Genomic DNA, 21,498 nt, shown 5'->3' with positions numbered 1-21,498 from the left:
AGCTCTCATTACTCTGATAGTGACGTTGTCTTTGTGCTGTGTACGCCTTTTGGCGTTCTCTGGTCTAACACCGTTTGAGACGAGGCTCCAAAGAAAGCTGTCTCTGGTGTGGACCAAACAGTTTCAAAGACAATGCCACATATATTATCAGTGTTTCTTGTTTGCATTCTGACCACAAGTATTGTGGTTAATGCAGAGATGATTCCGCGTTAAAGGTTTCCGTTTTGTGTTTTAACATCTTCACACTGCTGTTTTGTTGCCAGAAAAAAGGGGAAACCTATTCTCAAATTACTTTGTCTTTTTATTTTAGAAAAGCTGCAGCAAATTATCAAAATAATTTTGAAACAGTAAACAGTGTTAACCGTCATTCCCCCAATAGCGGACATTGCAGCTTGCTTGAGTGAGTCATGCCAGAGCAGGTCATCAGTATTCTTTTAATCAGTGGGTCGCAGTCGGAATCCTGCTATTCCTTATGTAAGTTTTATCGTACCGACCAGTGCTCTTGCTTATGCGTTGGCTTTGTACTCTGCACTCTGCAGGGCGTGAGTGCAGGAGCACCGCATGGACAACAAGAGGGCATTTGGATCGCCTGGGGGTCAATTTCACTCCCCACTGAACCATGGGCTCGATGGCTCGACTGCAGTGGCCGGAAAAAGTCTTGGCAAAAATCAAGTTAAACGCAACCAAATAATAAAATAATAAAAAAATATCAAACAATAAAATTCTCACGACGTTTCGAAACCACAGCAAGAAAATTTGTTAAAATTTTCTTGCTGTGGTTTTCACACCTGATGATGATTGCTTGTGTTGCAGTTGAAATGTCGTGAGAATTTTATTGTTTTATATTTTTATTATTTTTTCCCTTCTACGTGACTTTACCGAAAGAACCAAGAATAAGAATCCTGCAGTCACGAAAGCTTTAAATCAAAATACAACTAAATAAATACGTATTTTTCCCTCCCCCCCCCCCCCCCCAATCCCACCATGGTCATGGGTTCTCAGTCTTCACTTGTAGCGCTGAGCAAATTGGCGGAAAATTCCACATTCCTATGCCAGGTCACCAGTTTATTGTTGAACAAAAATTATCAAGGCAAAATAATAAGGCATGGCGGTTTTACATTGCGTAAATAATCAATTGATAGTAATTACATCAGAATCAGAATCTTAATTTAGACTGAAGGAGGAATCCAATGAGTTATGACGCTATTTTTCACAGACGTCCAGTAGCGTCGGGTAAGCAATTTACAACAAATAACAATCCCAAAAAAAAACATGAAGAATATAGACCATTTTAAATGTGTTTACGTGGTTTTGTGTTTGTCTAATGTGGATTATCGTGCTGCTCGTGGGCACGTGTACATGACGTGCAGAATTGAGGGGGGTTTACCGCAATGGATGTAATGGTATGACAGGTGGGAAGGGCACTAAGGTTAGACGAGTACGCAGCGAGCCGGCTCTCCGTCGGGCGAACACGGCCCGAGTATAATTCTTCCTCTCATCGTAAGCATTTACTCTCGACGACGACGATGACAAAAAACTATTTAAATGAGTGCCCGAGACCACTGCCGATAAATAAACCAACCAGAGCGCCTTGTGGCCCACAGCCGCCTCCTGCGGGGGGGGGGGGGGGGGGGGGCAGGGGGGGGCCCTCGCTATCGACGACAATTACAAAATGCTGCACGCGTTTCAGTTGGTGTTTTTTTATTTCTTCCACCCGCTGCCCACTTTCTATAAATGTAATTTTAGCACGTGAATGTTTCACGCCGGTCCCTTTTGAAGACGGACGTGCATCAACACCGGGTCACCTATTGCGAGGCGGTTTAATTGCCGCCGTAAAAACCTGATCAATTTTCATCTTGGGTCAAGACAGCGGAGGGGGAGGGGAATAATGAATTACCACACATTAGGCTCTTGAATTGAGGTTTTTTTTTTCTCTCCCTGCCGTTACCACAATGCCAACCGCGATGATTACCGCTCATAATTAACCATTTTCACCTGTAATGCTCTGAACATGTGGATTTAATTTTGATTTAAAGCTTTCGTGACTGCAGTGATTCATATTCTTGGTTCTTTCGGTAAAGTCACGTTGAAGGGAAACAATAAAATAATGAAATATATATAAAACAATAAAATTCTCACGACGTTTCGACTGCAACACAAGCAGTCATCATCAGTTCTAGATTTGAAGCTTTCGTGACTGCAAGGATCCATACTCTTTGGTTCTATTCGGTAAAGTCACGTAGGTAAAAAAATAACAAAAATCACTACGTTTCGGCCACAACACAAGTGTTGTTGTGGCCGAAACGTAGTGTTGTTGTGGCCGAAACGTAGTGAATTTTGTTATTTTTTACCTACGTGACTTTACCGAATAGAACCAAAGAGTACAGTCATCATCAGGTGTGAAAACCAACAGCAAGAACATTTGTTTCCCTTCCACGTGACTTTACCGAAAGAACCAAGAACATTTGGATTTAATGAAATTAGTATATGTGGTAAGCTTGCTGGAAGGTCCTCTACATGCACATCATCATTAATTGCATGCATTCGTTAGTCGCGTGTCCGTGCTCTTGTTAGGCGTGTTGCAAATGACGAGATAATGTAATGGGTGTTCTTTAATTACCTCAGAAAGTGTCACAAATTCTCAAAACTCTTTTTTTTGTCTGCGAGTCGGTTAGTCAATATACTTTATCTAATGAGGAGATTAAACGTTTTGTCTGTTGCATAACAGAACGCTTACACTTTAGATGTTTTTCCCCCCTCTGTAATGTTAATCCTGCTCCAAAAAACGTTGTTAAATTGTCCACAAGAAAGTGATATCTCTCTTTCATTGTATGTGTTCAAAGCGGTAATTAAAAAAAAATAAAGTTTACTTTCATAGGGTTTTATATTTGCAAATAATAGTGGTGGTATTTTTTAGAGGGTTTTGTATATTTGTTTTTGGTCAAGGAAATGCATTTTAGCAAAGATGTTGATAATTACTACACATTCAACATCTTTAGTGTTCTACAAATATGTTATTTAAAACCGTACCTTTTCGTAAATTTGTTTACTCGCTTGTAAAAGTAATTATCAAGACACCCTGACGTCAAATATTTCTGGCTACAAAGACAATAATGTTTCAATCAAGCGTGCAATATCGTGCACTTTTGTGTAATACAGTATTTGCTTCCTTAAAAAAACATGACATTATGTCCTGCCATCGTGCCAACGTAGTTTGAATTATTCACCCCGTGCCTCGTCGTGCGTTGTCATTCACTTTAGTGGCGACGAACAGTTTATGCTGAGGTTTTTTTACGAGGCAGACGATGGTGCTTTATGCGTCTTCTCGATCAAGAATCCATTTGAAATTCAAAACGGTGGAGCTCCACACCTTGACAGTTTTGTCACGTTGTGCTCTAAAGCCAAAGGCCCCCATCTCCGGTGCTCCATTCCATTGCGTATGCCATGTGCCAGCGTGCCCTCTAATCCCCGGCACTCAATACGTAAATAACTTGCGAAAGGAAACAAGAAAATGCAATCTCATACTGGGCTCGCAAAATGTAACTCTTTCATTCATGTCCTCCACATTTAAGGTACACAGATACCATAGTTCTAAAGATGCGTCATTAGTGCGGGCCACTGATTCCTGAACCAAAACGAATGTTCATTGTTTTTGTGTAAAACATAGCCATCACGTTTCCTAGCTCAGCGTTGTGAACTTAACGTGCAATTGAACAGTGAATGATCACGTCAAAGAAATATCAATGATGAAACTTGTCGCTTGGAACAAGGGAACCTCATGTGGTGCGTGACGTTGCTTTTGGCTGATGTTCCTTCATTTAACATTGTTTCACAAAAATCTAACGGGTTTTTTTCCTCTCACAGGGGTTGCCGTATCTGGAGATATTATGTCCCTTGATCCCCACAACACCATCGTTTGCGCTGCTCATGGCCCGCTGTCTCGTGACATGTGCGTGCGCGTTGTGTGTGCGTCTCATTCCTGTGTGTAGCCCACCATCCAGTCCGAGTCTTCTCCCCAGCCTGCAGTGACCTCATCCTCTTCAGTCTTTCAGTTTCCATCATCTGTGCCTGCAGCTGTCAATGCTCCCTCCCCCAGTCTTCCCTCCACCGCTGTTCCATCGCAGGTACTTCCATGCAGCTTTGCTTTATGTACCTGCTCGGCATTCTCCTTTGCCAGTTGTGGTTGAGTGGGTGAGTTGAGGAGCATTTTTAAAAGGGCACATGCGTCATGGGTGCTTTTCATTTGTAACCATGGTGCAGAAAAGCCTATTGCCTATCACCATGTTTGTATTACTGTTATCATCCACTGGCAACATTCTATGGATCATACAAGGTAATCCATTGGTGCCAAGATTCGAGCACTTAAAACACAAATGGAATATTTCAAATTCAATCCTGGCCTCGATTGACTTATTATTCCTTTGAGGTCAATAAAATTAGGACCGCTTTACACATGTCGTCGTAAAAAGTGAGTGTTAAACGGACGGGTCTGGCTTCTGCCATGGTAACGTTGAATTTCCACCGATGACTCAGCGCTGCTGTTGGAGACGAGTGCCACCAGACTGCTCACTTGAGGAGGGAGTCTCTCTGATTTTGACTTGACGTTCAAATGAAAGTGACACGCCCGCTATGCTGAACCGCATCTTTATCTGCCGAACGCTCGTCTGGCGTGGGAATTTGACACGCATTCAGACATCCAAGTCACTTTTGTGACCCCGGACAAAAGGGCCCAGCCAGCGCATGCAATCCCGGTGCCGCGCCGCTCTCACTCGTCTCGAGCGGTGATGCGGCAGCGCGCTCGCCGCTCGTTGCAGAGGTTCACAGTTCGAGTCTAGCGGCTGCCCTGATTAATACTGTGTAAAAACCATAATGATACTACGTGTGCCGTCTGCTTCGCAGTGGACGTTAAAGATCCCTGGACTTAATTTGCAAAGAGGAGACCGTTGTGTGCCAGTGGCGTGGTCAAAGTTTGGCGAGTATGAAAATTACTTGCAAACTAATTAACTGGAGATTGTACATGCAATCATTGTTGGCAGACATGCCCCAGGTCGCTCTTGAAAATGAGACTGTTCTGGTCTCTTGATTTCCTACCTGGTTCAACAAAACTTGAAACGTCTCCTCCCCCCCCCCCCCCCCCTCATTGTATAAGTCCTCGAGCATCGGGATTCGGCATTCATTCGGTGAAGAAACTTTAGCAAGTGCTTTATGGCGCCCGAGTTTCCTTCTTATTCACTTGCCCCACACATAAAATCTCGTTGCCTGCAGATCTTGACACTGCGCAGACGTGGCTGGCAGGGAGATGAACGCAACGTCGTGTTTTTTTATTGTAACACCATTGAGCTTGCTTGGCTTCTGTGGCTGCCGCCGCCGCTACCTTGTTTGCAATGACATTTATCGGAATTATGCACACACGCGTGTCAGGAGGCAATTAAAACGGCGATTAAACCCCGAGGGCAGCCACCGTGCATGAATAAAATAGTTACATTTGAGTAAGCTTCATATTAATAGTGACTTTTTTGCTTTTGCCTTTATTGAGTTTAACATTCCCTTCACTTGAGCTTTTCTTCATAAATAGGTGCAGTTTTAGCGAAGCCGTGTTTTGGTTTTTGCACCATACATGTGCTATTACAACTACTTCCACGAACAATGCAACACATAGTTTGACGTCATATGACACGTGTTGATGGTTGTATGACTGTTAATTTTCTATATAGGAAGATTATGTTTGTTATGAGTAGTAGTTTTTTTTTTCCCCAGTTGCTATGTACAGTGCAACCCCAAATGTTCAACACGCAAAGTAGCCAGCATGAAATGTCACATTGAATGTCGCAGATACGTTAATGCATTGCTAATTGCATTGATTACGATTGTAGGAAGTTGGGAAAGGAGATCATGGGATGGAATTCCAAAGTTAAGCAATAAGGAAAGATGCAGAAAGAGAAGTCACCTGAATTCTGTTAATTGGTCAGCGTGATAATCACAACTGAATGTTCCATTCCCATAGTTGACACACACTGTTTGTGAATAATTACCAATTCTGGACATCTGCTGCCGTGTGCATCTTAAAGAGGCTGTTGGGTTCGTTATCCTTAAAGAGGCCATTGTGTGTCTGCCTCACAGTTCAGTTTGCAAATAAATTGTAAATGATACAAATTGCAAAAAAAAGTATCATCAATCACCCCAAGTTTCTTAAGAACACCTGAACAAACACATTTGTTCATCTTATGTCACGTTTAACAGTTAATTGACATTACAATGAAGAAATGAAAAAAGCACATTCATCATGGAGAATTTTAAGTGTGCATACCATATCAGTAAATCCCAAATTAGAAACTGCCATTTGTAGGGGTTTGTAAATGATTTGTGCAAAAAGTTATATTACTTTTTTTATAAACCTAATTAGTTGGCACACATTAATTATTGAGTAGACATCCCATCCTCTCAAGAAGACAAATGTAAAAAAAACACTAAATTCTAATTTCATATATTTATTCTGCAACAAATTCCTCATTGGCAAATGAGTGTCGTTATTTAACTTTTACCACCAGATGCTCCAATTCCATTCCATTTAGTTACAATTCGCTATAATAATTGTCCACAATATTGATTTAATTCTGATTAGTTGCTAAATACCTTTTCTCTTAAATATTTTGCCAAATGTATTGTGAAGGGTTTTAATATCAGTTTTGACCCCATTCAAATATGAAAAACTCCCTCTAAATAATCTGTGATGTGTAATTGAAAGTTAATCATCCTCAGGCCAATTATACTTTCGGCATGTGTTAATTTTCATTCTGAAATGCGTATTTGTTTAGCATTTAAAATGTTTGTATTTTCAACTGCATCTAAATGCTTGTAAGTGTAATGACTTGAATTAAATTTGCTAATTTCAAACATTTTTATTTGTTAAACAAGATATATGTACATATTACGAGAGCCTTTCTTGTCACTAAAAGTTGAGTATCTTTTAATGAGTTGGGGAATAATCGTCACAATAACTTTGGCTATCAATTAAAATGAGGTGCTTCTTTCGTTGAAAGGGTGTACAGTTGTCGACACAGTCTCAAGGTGCTCGTAAAAATTCAAATCACCTCTGTGCCTTCAGAAGGTGTTCTCAACAAACTCAAAACAAATTATTTTCGAATTATTCGCAGATAGGCGACACGGCATGTGCCCTGTCAAACGTGAATGCGTCTGAGTGATATATTTCCATAACTGCGGGGGAGAGAATGTGAAAAAATATTTGTATGCGACCGCTGTTGATTCATCACATTGTTACATTTTCACGGCATTCCGTACGCTTGTGCTGATGATGAATGTATTTTGCAGCAAAACAAAATGACTTTGAGAAATACGAAGATAAAAAGAACTTCAAAGTAAAATGCACGAAGACAAAATTGAAGGAAAGTAATAATGAAAACCGATTTAAACTATGATACGAACAAACTTTGAGCCCAACAAAATAGGGTTTTCACCACTCCAACAGTTAGCCATTTTATTTTTAAAAATTTACCTTTACAAGAGCTGAAAAAAAATTATCTTTTTTTAAATGAATATTTCCAGCTAAAAGTGAAATGTTCCAGATAGCATTGAAATGTTTCTACTCCCAAGTTGCTAAAAAATAAAATATTTTGTGGACTTGACAGATTAAAACTGCCATATAAACTTTCACTTACCAATCCTCCTTTCCATAGAGCGCGAGAATTCTCTTCGGATTATTTAAGTATTTTCACTTGCGGCGATAATGTCAAATCCATCATTAATATATTTCATATACCCTAAAGGCTGCTGTTTGAAATTTTACTGCGTTAGCTCCAGCCTCCCGAGCAGTTGCATAGAATCGTTTCACTTGGATTGCGTATGAGGGGCCACGCATGTGAATCTATTTTAATTCTAGGGAAAGAGAAAAAAATCAAACTAATTACGAAAATAAAAACAGCATGCAGGTAGTCACACCACATTACAACGGCGGCTATGCCCACTTTGACTTGCTATGTCCAGCTTATCTCTGTGGCCCAGCGCTCTGGCCCTTCGTGACTCATTTCTAAGCCGTCCCCAGGGATCACGGATGCCTTGCATTACATCAGCAGTGCCTGACAGCTCAGTAATGTACCTTCACGACTGGCCTGTTTTATTGCTTATTGTTTTCTGTTCTCCCCTTTTCCGTTCGCTCACTTGTCTCTGCCAAGCGAGTGATTTAACGAAGTGTCACGGGGAAAAAGGTAGCACGCCCTGCGCTCAAACGGTTGCCCGTGTTGTGTCGCTGCTCCATTCGAACCTGGCTGCTGCTGCTGCTGCTCTGGCCAGTGCCAGAGTCGCTGTATATTGGGCTGACGCGTCCCAACGGGGTGAGGATGAAGCTGGAATAGGTTAACAAAAAATGTATCCTCTACTCAAATTCATCCCTTTTGTGTTTCCTAATTTTTTCTTATATTTCCTACTCGCGTTATATACATTTACTCTTCAAAATGAATGGACCGAAAAAAATCGATGAAATGCAAAATATGCTTTTGCAACGCATCAGAAAACTGTACGATTTCTATCCATGTGGAGCACAATATGATTATTTGCATCTTTGGGCCGTCATAAATGTGAGCGTTGTGTGATATTAATGCAAGGGGTTTATGTGGAATGAAAAAGAGAAGGATAATAGGATAGAATGGAGATACATAAAGCCTCTTTATATAGGCAAGAGGAACCCGTTCTTTTGTTGGCAGTGGTGATACACAGTTAGCATAATATCCCCTCAATGATTGACAGCTGTTACCAGAACTTTATAAAAGTGCTTATGTCAACTGGCTTACATTTTGTTTAGGTTTTGTGCAGCCTTGCGAATGTGTGCATTAACATTCACCAGGTGCCGGTGACGAGTGACAGTTTCCAAATTGAAATTATTTGCCTGTAGATAGCTCCATTCTAAGATTATGAGGTCAATTGTGTTAAGATGTTAGGTAATAGTTCCACGTGCAGCTTAGAGAAGTCATGTTTAAAGTTTGGATAATGCACTCCACACCAAATAGAATATTTCTAGATGAATATTTCAAAATGAAACATTCCTCAATTTACATTTCTATCAGGGCCCCATGGTGTCGACAGAAATGCAGTCTCCAACTATCATTCGCTCAAAATGTTTGGGCCCTCTAGCTCTCTGTATAAAGAGGGACCATTTCCAGACAAGTTGCCTATCATATATGTTTTTTTCGTTAGGGCAAAGTTATTGACAAATATGTTGCGTTTTTATCATCTGTGTTTACGCTTCACCGCCAAAGCAGTATCAAAATCGTTTTCTATAATTTTACGCATGTGAAGGATGCACATAGTCACAGCCTCGCATCTAATACTCCGTCCCTCTGTCCGTCCATCCTTCAATCTCCTCCCCCCCCCCCCGCATCCCTCCCCCACCACGCCAGCCGGCCGGCTCGCGGGACGAAGCGCGGGAGGACAAAGCCACGATAAAGTGCGAGACGTCTCCGCCGCAGACGCCGCGGTCTGGCCGCCTCGACCGCGTGTCACAAGCCCTGCACTCGGCCAGCCAAGAGGACATCCGAGGGTAAAGGGCAGCGCCATTAGAAACCCCTCCGAATGCGCCGGCTGCGTTGCAGTGGCGGTGTTTGTTTAGGCCGAGGAGGGCATGTAGGCGCTGGTCAGCTGCAAGGTGCCCTCTTCGGTGTAGGGTTATGCGTTTTGCTGACCGAGGCAAATCGCACTGTCCTGCTGATTTATAGTCCGAACAGTGTCTGGGCGGGAGTGACAGAGCACGGAGCGGTCGGCAATATTCTCCGCAAGTGTACTTGCCTCTGCTTCATTAAAACGCATGGAAGCACCCGGCAACCGTTCACATTCCACCGTGATTCCCTTTTATCGTGAGGATGCCATTCGGGTTTGCATTTGACTGTCTTCCCGTTAGCCAACTGACACGATTGCAATGCTTGGGAGACGAATGTTGAACGGGAAACATTAAACCACTAACGAGCATAAATGGGGCAGACGTGTGGTGGTGGTAGGGTGGGGTTTGAGATCACCTTTCAATTATCCCTTTGCCGTGCGCCCGGAACGTGATTGGCTGTGAGCAGGTCGTCTGGCTTACAGGACGGAGCCAGCAACCCAAGCTCCAGCAACAGCAGCCAGGACTCCCTGCACAAGGCTAAAAAGAAGGGCATTAAGTCGTCCTTTGGCCGCTTGTTTGGAAAAAAAGAAAAAGGGCGACCTCTCACACCCAGCAAGGAGCTGGCCTCACCTGGACAAGGTGGGCAGAACTGCTCTCTATCTTATGGCTGTCCACTGTTTTGGACAAATGCTCTGTCTCTTTCTTTTATGGGTCATCAACTCAACGGCGGGTCTCTAAGGTCTTGGTTATAAAAGCCCGTGGAAAATTTGTGCCGGTCTTGAGGCTTACGTCTATGTGGTCGAATGTGGTTTTTACTGGCACGTGCAAAGAAGGATGCTAAACATTTTAAAAGTTAGTTTTGAGATTGTAACATGTTCCGTTGTTGAGCCGTTCGTCTGCACTGTTTACACATGTGTGTTATTTAACATAGCTACATATTTGGCTGTTGTTATGTTTTGATGTTTAAAAATATAATACTAAAACTGCATTGATTTCTAGAATATAAGAGAGAAGCCTGTCGTAGTTGTAATTTTGTGTCATGGTCATAAAAACTATACTGCAATACAATTATTGCCATATTGTGGTAAAATCTATTCGTGTAATGTCATGGTAAATTGTGGGCAAGCAGCACAACCCTCGTAATTTTCTGGCTCACTCTAAAGCACCATTAACCCGTTCCAATTCAGTTCGTTTCATTGCCTCCTGACCAAGATCCATCAGGAATCCCCACTTTATGACTCATGACTGGACACATTTCCAGCTTTGGGGTATTGCGGTGAGTGTAATTAATAATGGCCAGCCGAGCTTCAACCAACCGGACGTGCAGAACCGCCTTGAGATTATGACAATGGTATACCATGCAGGCCCTCATCACAGAGTACGTGAGAACAACTATTGAATAATCGTTTTTTTTCTGTGCAGGGTGGCACAGCGGGTAAGAATGCTTAACGAATAATGAATGGGAAGGATGCGAGTTCAAAACCCGGTCATCAGGGCTCGTCTCTCTTGCATCACTAAAATGAGTACCGCTTTGTGAGAATTCAACAGTGATGTTGAGTGGTTGTGAGACTTTACCTCCACCATCGGAATGTGGGATTTCCACCAATGGATGTGGCCAACAATGGACACGTGCTGCTGCATGCTAATTTGAGCAGGGAGACAACTAGACTTGACTTTGTTTTTTTATGAAAAGGAGGGGTGGAGAATGCCACTTATTATAAGTACAAACAAAGCGTAACGGAAACGAACACGTGTAGTTGTCATTGATTGTGCAAGAGCCAATTACATAGCTTTATTATCCGTAGCACTCGACGGTGATGCAGACGTAAGGCAATGGTTGAGAAATCACATTTTTAGCCTCAGAAAATACCAGCACATGTTTGGTTTGTGTCAGACCTGACAGATCTGGCTGTGCCAATGTTTGAAAAAACATTTTGTTAACTATGATTGGGGTTTATTTTCATGCACCATCAAATTACTTTGTATTTTTTTTATTTTGTAAAAGTATTTATTTTACACTCATCTTTCTTTTCCCAGGTAAATGGATTTGGTAATCCGTTGTCATGGATTCATACAGCAGTGTTAACTATATTGTTTAAGTTTATCCATATCCTTAAAATATTCGGATAAAAGGATTTTCACATTTTTTTATAGTGGTGTTAAGCAGCATAGTATAATCTTCAATTCAACTGTCATTGTACCAAGGGATATGGCAAATAAATACAAACATACCAATACACTTTGGCAACAAGCATTAAAACAAGATTTGATCATGAGGTGCTTATAGAAATTTGGTATATAATTATTTATTTGTGTTTATATATGGGTGTTTTTTTTTACGTGGCCAAAATATGATCGAAACACGTTAATAGTTTATCATATACACATGCATTGTGTAATACAGAAATGTATATATTTTTTTTCTTGTTTATTCAGCAAAGCCTCATTGAGTGTCATGACTGGCTCTCCCCCCCCCTCCCCCCTGCTCTTCATTAATGTCATCAAGTTCGGACAGACACTCTCCGTAATTACACTTGTAAATTCGCATTTAATCATTTGCGGTGTAATTTTTGTTTACATTTTATAAAATAATATTTGGTCCCTGACGCCAGGTGCACAATGGCCCACTCTTGTGAATTGGCGTCACGGAGAATCTTTAATGTCCGCTTCGCACGGCCCGTTTTTAATTAAACAATAGCCACGTTATTAACCGGGGTTGCCCTCTGGACTCGAACCACGAGCCCTCCGCGCGACCGCTGGGCCGTTTCACACCGCGATTAGAGCCTCGCAACTTTTCAATACTAGAGAAAGGTAATAATTGTACCCACCGAAAACTTTTATTACCTTAACAGTGCATTTACATAATGCCCCCACTACTTCGGGTGACCTTTTGCAGGTATGATTTCTCCCTTGAGATGAGGCATTGGTCCCTTGAAGCCCAGCCATGGGGTTCACATTTCCAAACCTCATTTAAAATCCAATTTGGTGTTGGCAGGACCAGACTGTGTGCATTCCATGCACTTTCAAAGTTGATTATGCGGTACTGGAGCTCGGCTATCTTTGCCATAGCAGACGTTTTGCTTCTAAACCTCTGAAATGTGCGATGCTTCTCAGCAGCTGTGAGCCATTATGAGGATACCATGGGTGTTATTGTTCGCTTTGGATGTCGTGGTATTACATGAACAAAATATGATTATAGAGCCCTTGTTTACAGATGCTGTGGTGCATTATTTATTAAACTATTTGCCATGTGAATGCAGATAACAGAATATTGGGTTTATCTGCCCTGAATAACACACTCATAGATTATTCCAACTTCTTAGGTCCAGCTCATATGCTAGATAACTCAACCAATTATGTCCAGTGGTTGAGTTTTTTCTAAATTGGAAAGCATTATTTTAATACACCATGCTACCAAAGTTACGTTAACTTGAACTGCCCATACACATACACGTGTGGGTTTAGTTCCCTGTCCTGATTGTGATTCCCAGCCACGGCTGACATCAGTGGTCAGTGATATCTGAGCTCGTTTTGCTCCTCCCCTCCTTCACTGACCTGTACTCACCAGGATGGTAAATTATGGTCAATCAAACCCTATGGCTTGACACGGCATGGGAAAACTTTAATCCAGCAGTGGATCAAAAAGAAGCTGAAAAAAATCCTTTAAAAAATGATTGTAAAGTGGCCACCTGCCGAGATGAGCAGTAAGGGGTGGTGCTCGTTCCCGTGGGAGTCTATTGGCTAGTCGTGGGAGTGCTGCGTTTGAATGGAAGGGATATGTAGGACAACCATGCAAGACTCCTTACAAACTGGTACTTATTTCATCAACACCAGAGGGATGGTGGACTGAATCAACCAGCAACTGCCAATTGAATGTATCTGCCTTCTGATTACGAGTAGAGCTCTCCAGCTACAGTGCCACCCAGCCAGAATAATAATGTTAACATAATTAGGGTGATCATGTACGACTTCCCATGATTCAAGGCTCTGCTTCCAAACAAGGCCCCGGCGCAAGTCGTATTTGATGAGCGAGCGATGACGACGCTACGTGAACCACACATGTAATGCACCGAGATGTTTTATTCCTAAGAACATCTCTTTGATTGTGTTTTTTGTGCAAACAGGCGACTGTGAGTATACGTTTTTGAGGTTACTTGTCATTTGATCCATGATTAAACGTGGCACTGCATGCTAAGCATTAACAAAAGTAATCGACACATTACTGAACGTTTTGTGCAGAAAGAAACGTGTGCATGAACGTCCGTGTCGGTTCACAAATGCATTGTGCACGGCTACGTTGCTCCATTATCAACCAGCCTACCTAAACCTGCTGAACCGGCCTGCCCTAAGCAAGCATGCATGCACCCTGGCCCCCCCCATGCTCTTCTTCATCCCCATGCTGACCAAGCTCCGCCGGTCGCGCCCACTGGTGCATTCAGTCACCGCGTGACGGCCGCGTCAGATGTGTGGCCAAGGCTGTGTCTGCATCATCATCATCATGCTGTAGCCAAGTGCGTGCTGGCAAAACGAGTGCGCATGGCTGCGGTGCTTTGTGTGCACAATGAGATTCTGGTCACACTGTTGCTAAAAAAGGCAAAATGTATAATATTGGCCAAATGGCCCTTCTGCATTGGAGATATTTTGAGGGGCCTTTTTTTTGTTTAAACGATTAGGATCAGTTGTGCTCTTGCATGACAACCAACGCAGTCTCACTTTGTTGTTTGTTCTCATTATTTGCTCTGCGATTAATATTGCGCAGAATTGCCTTTGTCGCTTGCAGTGGCTCTCTTATTGGCAAGATGTGTCAGTAGATGCCATAACAATTTTGAAAAGACGAATGATTCATCATTTGTGTATTTTCCTCCCTGATAATATGCAATTCTTTCTCAGAAACTTGGTTGTTTTACTATCATGTCTGAATTATGATAAGCATCCTTAACATGTCCTATTTTAGAATAAAATAACATGCTCGATAATGCTAACCAATTACAATTTTATTGTTGGAGGCTGGAGCAGTGACATAATGGTTAGCACACTTCATGTCAACCCAGTTGATTCCCAGACATGGCTAATATTGGTGAAAGGTACCTGAACCTGTCCTGGGTCCCCCCTTCATCAAACCACCATGGCTAATGTGGTCAAGTGTGGACAGACAACCTTCTTAATAAAGGTTTTTGGGTTAGATCGCGTTGTTTATAAATGTGTCACAACCCTCCACCACCCGACATGGCCAATCAGTAAAAAAAAGTGTCACGTTGACAAAAGACAAATAGTTCACTACTTTAGCCCACCGGTGTGTTGAAGAGTGGATCCACAACATTTACAATTTGAGTACGACGTTTCGCTGGAAATTACATCCAGCATCTTCATACGAGTTGCCAGAATAGTGAAGCCATCCACCTGCTTCCGGTCTTAAATAGTGCAGGATGACGTCATCATTGTTGAACCCCATCAGGATTCGAGATCACTTGTTTACCCAAGAAAGCCTCACTGCTTCTCAAGAATCTGTTTCAGGAGGGTCCTGTCAAGTTACGTGGAGTCCAATTTTGTAATACTTGGGTAATTTCGTTTCATCTGAACCATGACGCTGGCACACAATGGCCTTCTGCGGCGAATGACATTGTGGCACGTTTAACGTCCACTCTGAAGTAGACGCCGGAGTCGTGTTTCATGGTTAACACACTCTGCAGTATTAACCAGGGGCGGCCACTGGGATCAAACCGTGAACCTTTGCAATAAGTGGCAAATGTGCCACCGCCACGCCGCTGTCACTGCTCCCTCATCAAAACGGCACAGCGAGACCTTCGGCCAGCAATGGACTCAGCGAGGGGCTGTTTCAAATGTATTGATAACTCCAAACAGAAATGATATTCGGTTATGTGCAAAATCTGAAGATAAAAACATGTGTTCTGTATGCACACCCATAACACCATGACCTTAGAATGCTATAAACGCATCTTTAGTCCTATTCTTTCGGGTTACTTTGTAGCCCCATAATCGCACTGCTAATCAAGTTTGGTGGCTAGGTTTTATTTCAGACTTTTAGATTCTAATTCCCACTGGGAATTATCCAAGTCCAAACTTGTATATAGAGACAGTGAAGTCAATATTCAATAGGCTAATCCGTTACTTGTTAGTATCATGGTTAAAATCATAAATTGGCTGATTAATTCGCAATTCTTGTAAAAACAAAACAACCATACTTATAAAACCCAGATATCTATTTCAGGAATGATAACGTATCTTAATGAGTTTTCGCCTTGTTTAATACGGGGCAACAATTACAATTTAGGTGAGAACCCCATTATAACATGCATTATATTAGAGCATCAGAACCCACATCTGCTACATTTAGTGATGCCTCTGTAAGCTGTGTCGTAAGATGTGTCAGTTGACAAATACCAAAGTGAACATTTAGCTCGCTGTCATGTTTTTCTGGCTGTGCCGCGTGTTGCCCGGCCTGGTGTCCGAAGTTATTGCTCCACCTCCTCCACGTGCCGGGAGTTTTTACTTCCTGAAGACGCTGCTCCGAGCACTCGGAGCAAAACATCAGACATCACGCCTTGGTGCAACCCAAACAAACGGCACAACCGCGAAAACCTACAGGGGGAAAAAAAATGGCCTCTCTTTCTCTGTCGCAGGGGGTTCGGCTGAAGGCGAGGGAGGCTCTCCGGAGGGCGTTGGCCTCGCAAAGTTGGGCACCCAAGCGGAACGGGACCGGAGACTCAAGAAAAAGTGAGTGGAACCCCGCAGGAGCCCCGCCATTTAGTCGGCCAGTTCGCATCTTAGTGCCAGCGTTCGGTGTTTATAGAAAAAGTCGCATGTGTCAAAGCGGTTTCCCGTGTTTTTTTTTACCATCGGCATTAGGCTGTGATCAGCTTTGTCGTTTTAGTCCACATTCTGTTGGTGTGTGCCAGTCCCTACTTTGATTTAACAATATTGTAGGACAACCACACTAGTTCTCATGACACTTATGTATACATATGTATCACGTGGTATATACGATATGGCATTGGTACCAAGTAGTCCAGTGTGCATGCTCTAAGGCAGTTTGCTTAAAATCGATGGTTTGATTTCCAGGAGAAGACCGATGACATTTACTGCCCCCCCCCCCTGCCTGGGAACTTTACACGAGTGACCATAAATAATGTGCATAATATCAGTGCTTCACTGAATGCAGTTCATTTTCAGATTTGGAGTTTGAGATATGACCGAAGCACTCGGTGGCCAAGCCTTGCAAATATTGTGATTTGTATCGTTAACCACTACGCTGTACAGCCACTTAATTATTAAAATAAAATTATATATATTGTAATTATGCCCGTGGATATTTTCTGCAAATGTAATATATTCCAAATCTTGAACGTTAGTTAAATTATGGCACCATGGTTTCTGTTTGATATTCACCAATTTATGTTTAGATGTTTACACATTTGTACCTCCACCCCTTTCTGTAACATTTCTTGCATTTCCCCCTAGTCTCAGCTGGTAATAAGTAAAGGCGGAATATAAAATACGGTACAAATATGTGTGTTAGTCTGCGGTGGTATAATGATTAGCACGGTGGACTTGCAATCCAGATTGTTTGGTGATGGCAGTAGCGCACAAGCTCAAATACATTCGTCAATGGCACTGCCTTAAAATAGAACAAATATATACATGTTATATTTGATGTGTCGGGCAGTTGCCCTTCATAGCACATAAAAGCATGATTGCCTTTCTAATAAATATACAATAATATTGAAAATATAATTAGTGAGGTTTTGCGGTAAAAAAAATCACCGATTATACATTTTTCTATTTTAAGGAAGTGTTTTAGATAAATGTGTTGAGTTTTTGTTTTAAATCTAGAGTTTACTGTTTCGTTCTCCTGTCGCAACAATTGGGCAAGTTTCTTAAATTCCCCCCCCCCCCACCCGTGTAGTAAATGGGTTCACAGCACAGTTAATCAATCGGCAATTGGTGTGTGGTGGGGTAAAGTGTGGCTACTCCCACCCTCTAGAGAGGTTCTCCAGAATTCCTCCTAGTGTAGGCCGTTCTGCCAGCAGTGGCATGAGCAAGGGAGTGCAGGGCTGCGCCTTTACCACGTTACAAAGTAAGGTACAAGTGCATGCGTTTACTTGAAATTCAATTTGTATGTTATTCACTATCCAGTAATTGCTGTTGAGACATTGGAAGTGAAAGTATTTTTGACACGCTTAAGTCTGCTTGTCAAGCCTTATTGTGCCACAGCATCTGTCATCACATCCCATTGTGGACATGAAGATAAATGTGATTGCTTGTCTTTCTTTAAACCAAGTAAAAGCTCATTGAGAGCAGATGCCTCCTCTTCAAAGGAGACCTAGGTAAAATATAATGACACCAAACAGTAAAAAAACTACAGCAAGTAAACAGGCTCCCGATTGGGGAAAAAATCGAAACAGCAATTAAACAAATGACGTGAACAATATTTAGCAATATAAAACAGAACAATACACTTCATTCCAGTGTATTGTTTTTAAGCTTAGGTAATCATATAATAATTTTTACTCAACTATTGAAGAAGTGAATATTATTGATTTCAGACTTCAGAGAAAAAAAAAGTTCAGGTTAAAGATCATGGAACAATACGATTTTCAATGACGTGCGACCAAAAATAAAACCTCCCCAAAAATCAATTTTATTCCCTGAAATCTGTTCACAGTCACTTGTGAAAAACATTCTAAGAGGTCATTTTGACATCGCCACTGGTCATTATAACCATTGGGTGATTTTATACACAGTCGTGGCCTATACATATAAAATATGTTTTTTTGTAAATTGGATACAGCTTTGCAGAACTGCAATCATCTGTTTTTTTGGTATTAACTTATTATGAAATAGAACATCTGTTTAATAATATTTAATTCAGTTTCATGTATTGATGTTTATTTTTTATCACCTGTCAAGTAAGCACCTCTCTTGACTTGGCAATTTTACTAGTTTATTTTATATTTCTATCCTTACTTTTTTTAGCTTACTAGCAAACAAAGACTTGTGAGAATGTAACAAATTTGCTAACAAATACTAATTAAGCAATAGACTTGAGCTGGGAATTAGAGCCCAAATTGATGATTGAACTGCTCCGTCCTAAAGGTTTGATTGCTAAACTCTGACGAGCTTAGCAGTAAAGGACACTTATCTGGGCATTAGCACAACACCAACACCGTCTCAACCTCGAACAATATTTTATGTTTTTGTTAACGTGTAAGCCTCAATGATTTTGTTCAACTTGTTGACCCACCAGTGTGTTTTTGCTGTCTTAATTATCGATTGGCATGAGTGAGGTTCATAGGGTAACACAAAGTCACCCTGTGAATCAACGCAGACATGACTGATAGGGTGCAACAGTGAATCACATGGGGCTCTTTTGCTAGCCATGTAACGAGATATTTAATCGCACGCTTCAGTTTTTGATGAGCCAGGAATTTCCAAAAATAATTTCCTAACATTTTCGCATAACACTACTGTATATTAAGCCTCACACATATTTTATCCAGCCATGCCTTATATGGGCTTTTGTAGCTGCATTTCTATGATTTGGCATGTGATGTGTGGCAACTATTGAGTTTAAGTACATCCTTTTTTTCTATCCCGCTTCACATTCGCAGCATTCAATCTATTCCTACTTTTAAGAGACACTTAAAGGCCCCACCTCATTCGCCTGGCTTTCAAATGGCACTGAGCTTGGCTGTGCGCCTCATAGTTACGACCCTTTATATCTGCGAAATATTGTGTGAGTTACAAATTGCCTTCTCGTTGAGGATATACTCATCATACCATAGGAATGTAGAATTGCCACCACTGGAGATGAACATCTCATGCTTGTCTTAACAGGGAGATACTTTTGATTTCGCATTCAATTCACATGCAGACGCTCGGCTGTTGTCAGATTGCGTGTGCTCACAAATGCTTAATATAATTGGCACTAACAGAGTGAAACCATTATTTACATCAGTGTTCTTGAGTAATTTTCAGAGGGCGGCCACTTTCGCCGATTAAGACATTGGTGTGAGGGCCGCTACACATTTGATTGGAAGCATTGGTCGTTGACAGCAGGACGACGGGGGTGTTATCACGTGTTGTGTATTGTCGGGGGGGGGGGGCACGTCAGGGGCTGCACTAAAAGCCACCAGGGGCTCCCAGTGGCCTGCGGGCCTTGCAATCAAGAAATCTGATATACATCAATATGGAAAGATTAATCATCGGTAGGCTGTGAGCATCACACATCGAAAAATACAAGAAGCCATAATATCAACAGATGGTACGATGAATCTGTTACAAAACAGTTGGGCATGCCTTATAATTATACATTTTATTTGCTGTGTTTAATGTTAAGTGTATATACATATCTGACCTGTGTAGATGCTAGGCTACGGCCATGGCATCTACTAATAAATTATTCGCGCTTGTGGCATTATTAAATTAAAGTATAATCCTGGAGGTGTTATCGTGTAGAGTGCCTCGTCACTGTGCCTTGAAATAGATATCACTCTCTGGAAATGTGCTTTGGGTATGTTTTCAGAAATGGAAATAATATGCCACACCAGAATGCCCAGCACAATTTTTTTGTATTAATTGTTAAAAGTAAAACTTGTAACTGCTCTGTTAATTTACCAAACTGAGCGTTTTGTTTCACGCGTAAGCAACCACGTTTGCCACACGCATTTTTGGTCCAATGACGTGCATTAAAATCATGTTCTCACAACCTTTATAAAGTGAAACATTGAAAATCTTTCAGGCTTCTGCTTTAGTGCTAAAACGGTGTTCACGCCTGACAAAAAGTAAAGTCAAAGTTACTTGGATTTTTTTTAAATGTTCAGGGCCAAAAATGACGTCGTTAAGTTGTTTTATTATTTTATTAATACGTGACCATTAAACATCTCACGGTTCCTATTGTGAATTCCACGAGGGAAAGGTTCTTTTCAGATCTACAGACATGGCCTTTCGTTCAACATTAATGCAAAGCAGTCCACTGCTCATAAAACAAAAACCTATCACATTAAATGGTGGGATCGTTTGGTCTAATTTAGTGGCTGGAATTAAAACTGCAACTTGCTAATGCTGTCTATCATTAAGAGAGGTATGGAAAATGCAAATGTCAGCACCCACCCTAAACCCAAATGCACTGTGCTGCGGTGAAGACATTGAGTGCTAATTCCACAATCATTTCCTGTGACCAGGAACTTAACGTTCATTTGCAAACCCTAACAATCACTTATTCGAGCCAATCGCTTGTTTTTTTTTTCCATCGCAGAACCTGTTAGCAATCACGCGTACTGCTTGTTTCGTGCACACTGCGAAACCAGGAGGCAGGCAGACGCACAGACACATACACACAAGCATAAAAGACAAAGATCCCCCGTATAGCCTTAGACTATTGGGGCAAGTGCTGTTAGCGAGCACCTATGAAGGCCGACACGGCGCCCGTGGGGGTGGGTGGCGAGCAGCACCACGGCCAGGTTTGTCTCCCTAGTCGCGATGGTTACACACTGCACCAGGTACTCATTTGAGGCTGAGTCGACCTTGGGGAGGCCCAGAACCCGTTGAGATAATCGTCACCGGTGTTGGCCGTGAGAAGTAATCAAACTCGGGTCGCAAGGTTCATAGCGCGGCTCGCGAACCGCGACACTTACTGCTCGCCACGCATGTGCGCGCACACGCGCTCGTATGCACTGAAAATCACAACACAGACACTAATCAATGATTCCAGCCGTGTGGCCAGAGAGGTACGGGCATCAGCGTTTCATTTACTGAGACTGGGCGAGAGGAGCTGCGAGAGTCCATTCTGAATTACGTTTATGGGTCCCCATTTGGCTTTTGATGCACACAAGACCTGTTTAATAATTTGAAAACTTGAGCAATGTTTTTAA

The 21,498-nt window shown here is 41.9% G+C and overlaps 1 protein-coding gene across 13 annotated transcripts in view; it reads left to right on the top strand.

Moving 5' to 3' along the window:
* Positions 1-21,498, top strand: part of PPFIA2 (PPFI scaffold protein A2) — a 351,275-nt gene that overhangs the window by 281,761 nt on the left and 48,016 nt on the right. For 11 of the 13 annotated variants that reach the window (XM_076065293.1, XM_076065299.1, XM_076065297.1 and 8 more), the window contains 4 exons: positions 3,990-4,124; positions 9,411-9,550; positions 10,074-10,246; positions 16,249-16,342. In XM_076065293.1, coding sequence (XP_075921408.1) covers positions 3,990-4,124; positions 9,411-9,550; positions 10,074-10,246; positions 16,249-16,342 — 542 coding nt within the window. The remainder of the gene's footprint in view (positions 1-3,989; positions 4,125-9,410; positions 9,551-10,073; positions 10,247-16,248; positions 16,343-21,498) is intronic. The other 2 variants (XM_076065300.1, XM_032948885.2) reach the window with 1 other exon arrangement.

Source organism: Petromyzon marinus, chromosome 7 (assembly GCF_048934315.1).
Source record: "Petromyzon marinus isolate PM22_M1 ecotype Great Lakes invasive population chromosome 7, UKy_Petmar_22M1.pri1.0, whole genome shotgun sequence".
Classification (NCBI taxonomy): domain Eukaryota; kingdom Metazoa; phylum Chordata; class Hyperoartia; order Petromyzontiformes; family Petromyzontidae; genus Petromyzon; species Petromyzon marinus.
Note: the sequence above shows the minus strand (reverse complement) of the source record. Positions and strands in the feature narration are given on the sequence as shown.